The 7,013-nt window shown below is 29.7% G+C and overlaps 2 protein-coding genes across 2 annotated transcripts; both read right to left on the bottom strand.

The window, feature by feature from the left end:
- On the bottom strand, nucleotides 2,770-3,567 carry LOC107631489 (target of Myb protein 1). Its single transcript, XM_016334949.2, has one exon. It carries the CDS (start codon nucleotides 3,565-3,567, stop codon nucleotides 2,770-2,772), a length of 798 nt encoding a protein of 265 aa, XP_016190435.2.
- Nucleotides 5,558-6,671, bottom strand: LOC107633841 (target of Myb protein 1). Its single transcript, XM_016337438.2, has one exon. The coding sequence runs from the start codon at nucleotides 6,565-6,567 to the stop codon at nucleotides 5,758-5,760; it is 810 nt and encodes a 269-aa protein (XP_016192924.2). The 5' UTR covers nucleotides 6,568-6,671; the 3' UTR covers nucleotides 5,558-5,757.

The raw sequence follows: 7,013 nt of genomic DNA, 5'->3' as shown, positions 1-7,013 counted from the left end.
TTTCTCTCATATTTTGGTTGAACATTTTCTGTTGTTAATTCCATCAGAAGGTTGCCGATGATTTTGCTTGTTAACGTGAGAATGAAAAGTATAATAAAAAGGAAGCAGTTTTGTAATTGAAAATAGAGTTTTGTTGTCTCTCAAAATATGAAACTTCACAAAATTTGTGAAGTTTAGTTGCTTAAGACTTAAGAGTTAAGACTCGTTTAGTACGGAAACATATCTAGAAGAGTTGACTTAGCAGAGCAACGTGGATTTGGGAAACAAACAACGAAAGGTTATCTTTTTTCTTAGGTATGTGCTGGATCCCATTGTCTAATTCACTGGAAAAATTGCTCCAGATTCAAACAATTTGCAAGGTGGAATAATCATTAATTTATGTTATTTTTCTTCTTTTGGAATATCATGATATTACTTTTTCTAAAGTTTAAGTCGATAAGAAGAGACAACATGAATAGTTATATGATATATTACTAACATTTATAAAATTCTCCTCTTCAAATAGTTCTCACTTATAATCTTTTTGTTAGTAAGAATATAGATGTCAATGAAATGTCTTTTATTATAGTCTCTTAAGCTTTGTTTGGAAGAGAAATTGAGATTGAGAGACAAATACTAGAAAATAGAGACTGAGAGACAGAAATTAAATTAAGTCTCTATATTATATTTAATATAAAATACAATAAACCAAGTTATATTTCAATACCATGTTTGATTTAAAATAAATATGAAATTGAGGGATAGATTTGAGATTTGAAAAGTCAAATAAGAATATTTTTGAAAATAAATATTAAGGTTTTAGTCTTTGTCTCAAAATTTTATTTTTTTGTGTCTTTATTTTTTGAATGTATTAAAGGGATTGAAATTTTGTGTCCCAAGACTAAAATTTTAGTTTTAATCTGCAACCACCAAACATAATATTCAGTTCTAGTCTCAGAGAATAAACGCAGCTTTAACAAAGTTAATTATGTTGTTAATCGCTATTTCAATTAGTCTTTATCTTTAAAATTTTGCGTCGAAAATATACTAGACTAAATATACTTTGATATGAGAATGAAATTGGTAGGAAAAAAAGATAACAACAAGAGAAAAATGATATTTTTTGTTTAAAGTTTTAATTTTGATGAGAATAAAAATAAGATGAATTAAAGTATTTGGGGTAAATATAAAAAAATTTAATGATAGAGACAAAAGTAAAAATTAACTCAAATATTAAGATTTAAAATAGTATTTTATCTATAATAATATAATTTGAAAATAAATTTAATTTTAATGTATTATTAGTATAAAATATTTTACACAATCATTTAATTATATATGTTTTTTTATAACTATTTACGTCGTAAACGTAAAGAAAGAATATGCCTTTTTAAGTTTTAATAGTAATGATTTTTTTAGTTAGTACTCTCTTAGTTTTACATTAAAAATTATAATTACAAATAATTTTTTTTCTTTTTCGTTGACTATTATAAATACAAATTTGATGAGATGTAAAGCATAGTAAGTAGTTTCTGTTCAAAAGACTATGAAATAAATAAATAAAGACATCACGTTGTACGTCTTGTAACAAATTGACTCTCTTACTAATAAATAAGAATTGTGGAGATAATTACTCATCTTTTAATTTGGGGGAACAAATAAACAAACATTATTGTTATTTTCAAAGATTAGAATAACGTTATATTGTAAACTGCACGTGAAACTAAACTAATCAAACTTGGAATTATCTAAAATTTAACTAAGCGGCATAACAAAAGACAAATATGAATATGATGGCTTGAATAAGAAGATAAGGGTAGACTTGTGGGATAAGGAATTATATACAGATGAAGCCAAAACCAGTTAGCAATTCCAATTCAATTCTGCAACATTGCAACCTTCCTCACTTGAATTTGTCCATTTGTTGACCAAAACTCCATCCATTTTTTTCTTTTTTTAAATTTAAAACAAATGGGGTGCAACTTTGGGTTCAATAAAATATTACAACAAAAGATAAGTTATGATATAATGATGATAATAATAAAATTTTTATGCTGTCATTAGATCAAATGTAGAGTGTTTTTGTTCACACACCATCTTTAAAAATTTTCTTCTCAACCTCTAATCATTATAAACACAAATCTCTAGGAATTCTTCCCTTATTATAAATCTATTTATAAGAGTTTTTATTCCTAAGTTAATTATGGTCAAAGTTACTCTTAGTAGTTAATTTACCAAGTAAACCATACCTTATGACTACTCAATCACATCACTTTCTGAAACCTCTTCTATTCAATCTTACTGAATATTTGAAACCTGCTTCATGAATCNTGGAGCAATATAGTTACTCAACTTTAAATTATGCTATTTGCTTGTAGACAAAGAGTATGATCTTATCTTCACAATTTTAGTTATCATATCACATATCAATAATATCAATTCAATTGCTGGATAATGGAAGCTCTTTTTTTTTTATATCAATGGAGATTACAAATAAAGAAACAATATTCATATATATAAACTACATACTGTACAAACAACAGAATAAGAAATTGTTGTATTGAAGGAGAACAAATTGAACTCCATTAGAAAAGCAGCACAACAAAACAAATTGAATTGAACTGATAATAATAAAAGAAACAGGAATTATTCTTGTTTTATGTATATGTAGCATATGCATACAACAGTTGACTAAAGAGAAGTGCATACTTCTCTTGCTAATAAATAACTAAGACATATATATATATGTGTTTTTTTTTTTTTTCTTCATAAATGAATCAAAACCAATCATCACATGAAGAAACCACTCCCCTTAATTCCATTGTTGGAGAAATCATTCACAGTTAGTTGATGCAAACCAAAGTCTTCAGAGGCATCCATGCTGGTAGGCCTTGATGATGATAAGTAATCAACATCATAAGAAGGAAGATTAGAGTCCAAGGAGGTAGAGATTAAGCCACCACCACCACTTTGCTGTTCTTGTGATGATGGCATCACTGCAGCTACATCATGATTATGAGCTTGTTGATTATGGAAATAATAATTACTAGTTCTGGTGCCAAATGGTGAAACTGTTCCACTTGTTGTTGTACTATTCTGCTGCTGCTGCTGCTGCTGATGATAATGATGAAGAATCATCTTGTGATTATTATCATTATTATTGCTTCCTTGTTGGAAATTCAAGGTAATAGGTCCCTTATGGATTGATAGAGACATGTGAGTGCTACCACAGCCTGTAAATTTCTGAACTAATTCCCTAAAGTTATTGGTATTAGCATTGAGTAGGGTTGTTGGGGTTCTCCTAGAAGCTCTTGATCTCTTTCTGATTGGTTTGAATGCACTATTATTATTATTATTTCTCTTTGGACTTAACAACTGAACATTACTAATACTAGTACTACTACTACTATTGCTTATTTGGCTCAACATCATCATGCTGCTGCTCTCTGGTGACATAGTTGTCACCACAGTTGCATCAGAAAATGCTTCCATGATAGGAGGAGCCATGTTGCTTCCATCACAATCCATCTGAGGCTGCTCATACAACTGCATCATCCACTTATGATGATCAGTAGTAGTAGCAGCCATGGCACCACTCATGAATATATATATATATATATAGTTACTCTAACTATGAGTTGATTAAGAAGCTAAGAGAGAAGAGTAGTGGTTGTTGGTTGAAAGAAAGGATGGTGGGTTTGGTAGTGTATGGATTTATAGTAGCTTGTGTTTGGTCAAAGGTTAAGATTGTCTCAGGCTTTGACTATTCTATGAATTGAGAATGAAACTAAAATCCAAAAAGTGGAGAGGGTAGCTTCCAGGAAGTAACATGTGTTCATATCAGTGACGCTAATCAGGGGGGTTTTATATATCAAAATATAAGTTAATTGTGTATCTAATTATGTATTATTATATTATTAAAAATAATTATTTTTTAAATTTATTATTTAAAAATAAATTTAAACTGGAAAGGTCACCAAAATTAAATTCAAATAAAATGTAATTTTATCTAATCATCAATTTAAAATAAGTTGAATTATGATTGAATTCCACCTACGCATATAATTGGTGGTGGAAATTCAGGTGCAGTCGACTTTACGTTAAGTTGATAACTAAAAGTTATTAGATAAAAATTTAGTCAAATTGGTCAAATTATCTAACAGTTCTCAATTATCAACTTCACGTGAAGTCGACTGCACTTGAGTTTCACCTAAAATATTCTACCAATAAAATATACTTGTCCAAGAAGCGCCAAACAAAAGTATCGTTTTCATGCTGGAAAGAAAAAGAAAAAGAAAGTTCATGTATACATATAGTTTAATCAAATATTAATTTGAATTAATAATTGCGGACACGAATAGCCAAGCAAGATGATTGGTATCGCTGAATCCTTCCTTCTTCTGAAAGAAAAAATATAAAAATAAACAAATAGTAGCAGTACTATGACTATGTATTAAATTGGAGCCAGTGGATGGTGGCCTGGCTCTTGTGGGGGGTCACACTTAAGAATACGACGAAAAATAATGTATGAAGTGAAAGAGAGGCATGATGAAGGAAGCTAGCTAGCATGGGTGATGGGTGCGTGTGGAAACTGGAATTACACACATATATAGTAAGGTGACCTTTCCAAGAGCCAAATAGCATTTACATTCACTTGGCCTAACGATAATGTGAAGGGTGACTCTTTTGTTGAGAAGCTGCGAATGCATGCATGCACTTTATTATTATTATTATAATTAGAATAGAATAATAAATATTATTATTATTAATTCTTTCAAGCCAACATGCACAGCTGCACGTGTATAACGACTCACATGTACCCCTTTTGCAAATAAGGGTGAATATTTAAAGTCAAATATTATGTACTTTTAACAACATTTTTATATATTATATTCATGGCAGAATAATATAATTATAAGTAATAACAAATGGTTTGAATGGAAGGTTAATTTAAAAAAAAAATAATATATAGGGATCCAATTGAAAAGAAAAAAAGTATAGGGACCTAATTGAAAATTCGATAAAACTATAGGGACCTGCAGAGTAATTAAACCTTTTCTTAATAACTCTAAATCAAACCATATAACCTTTGAATCTAAATCTTTTTAAATAATCATATAAACCAAAATCTCTAATTTTTATAAAATTTCGGCAGCATCTCCTCTAAAACTCGGACTTTGCCACCCTTTTCGGGTCCAAATCTGCTTTCTTTTCAATTCAACATACCCTTCCTCATTATCATAACAGTCACCACAATAAATCTACCTTAAATCAACAATTATACTCATACAATATTCAACCAATAATTCATCTGGAGCAATATAATATAAAGTTACTCAACTTTAAATTATGCTATTTGCTTGTAGACAAAGAGTATGATCTTATCTTCACAATTTTAGTTATCATATCAATAAAATATAATATCAATTCAATTGCTGGATAATGGAAGCTCTTTTTTTTTTATATCAATGGAGATTACAAATAAAGAAACAATATTCATATATATAAACTACATACTGTACAAACAACAGAATAAGAAATTGTTGTATTGAAGGAGAACAAATTGAACTCCATTAGAAAAGCAGCACAACAAAACAAATTGAATTGAACTGATAATAATAAAAGAAACAGGAATTATTCTTGTTTTATGTATATGTAGCATATGCATACAACAGTTGACTAAAGAGAAGTGCATACTTCTCTTGCTAATAAATAACTAAGACATATATATATATGTGTTTTTTTTTTTTTTCTTCATAAATGAATCAAAACCAATCATCACATGAAGAAACCACTCCCCTTAATTCCATTGTTGGAGAAATCATTCACAGTTAGTTGATGCAAACCAAAGTCTTCAGAGGCATCCATGCTGGTAGGCCTTGATGATGATAAGTAATCAACATCATAAGAAGGAAGATTAGAGTCCAAGGAGGTAGAGATTAAGCCACCACCACCACTTTGCTGTTCTTGTGATGATGGCATCACTGCAGCTACATCATGATTATGAGCTTGTTGATTATGGAAATAATAATTACTAGTTCTGGTGCCAAATGGTGAAACTGTTCCACTTGTTGTTGTACTATTCTGCTGCTGCTGCTGCTGCTGATGATAATGATGAAGAATCATCTTGTGATTATTATCATTATTATTGCTTCCTTGTTGGAAATTCAAGGTAATAGGTCCCTTATGGATTGATAGAGACATGTGAGTGCTACCACAGCCTGTAAATTTCTGAACTAATTCCCTAAAGTTATTGGTATTAGCATTGAGTAGGGTTGTTGGGGTTCTCCTAGAAGCTCTTGATCTCTTTCTGATTGGTTTGAATGCACTATTATTATTATTATTTCTCTTTGGACTTAACAACTGAACATTACTAATACTAGTACTACTACTACTATTGCTTATTTGGCTCAACATCATCATGCTGCTGCTCTCTGGTGACATAGTTGTCACCACAGTTGCATCAGAAAATGCTTCCATGATAGGAGGAGCCATGTTGCTTCCATCACAATCCATCTGAGGCTGCTCATACAACTGCATCATCCACTTATGATGATCAGTAGTAGTAGCAGCCATGGCACCACTCATGAATATATATATATATATATATAGTTACTCTAACTATGAGTTGATTAAGAAGCTAAGAGAGAAGAGTAGTGGTTGTTGGTTGAAAGAAAGGATGGTGGGTTTGGTAGTGTATGGATTTATAGTAGCTTGTGTTTGGTCAAAGGTTAAGATTGTCTCAGGCTTTGACTATTCTATGAATTGAGAATGAAACTAAAATCCAAAAAGTGGAGAGGGTAGCTTCCAGGAAGTAACATGTGTTCATATCAGTGACGCTAATCAGGGGGGTTTTATATATCAAAATATAAGTTAATTGTGTATCTAATTATGTATTATTATATTATTAAAAATAATTATTTTTTAAATTTATTATATAAATAATTATTTAAAATTAAAATATAATTAAATAATCATATAAAATATTTTATATAATTAATATATTAAAATTAAACTCTGATTTTTTTATTTCA

Source organism: Arachis ipaensis, chromosome B03, assembly GCF_000816755.2.
Source record: "Arachis ipaensis cultivar K30076 chromosome B03, Araip1.1, whole genome shotgun sequence".
Taxonomy (NCBI): domain Eukaryota; kingdom Viridiplantae; phylum Streptophyta; class Magnoliopsida; order Fabales; family Fabaceae; genus Arachis; species Arachis ipaensis.
This window is presented reverse-complemented; position numbering and strand designations above follow the sequence as displayed.

Coding starts and splice junctions, on each gene's coding strand:
- LOC107631489 (XM_016334949.2), bottom strand. CDS start 3,567: ATGGCTGCTACTACTACTGATCATCATAAGTGGATGATGCAGTTGTAT.
- LOC107633841 (XM_016337438.2), bottom strand. CDS start 6,567: ATGAGTGGTGCCATGGCTGCTACTACTACTGATCATCATAAGTGGATG.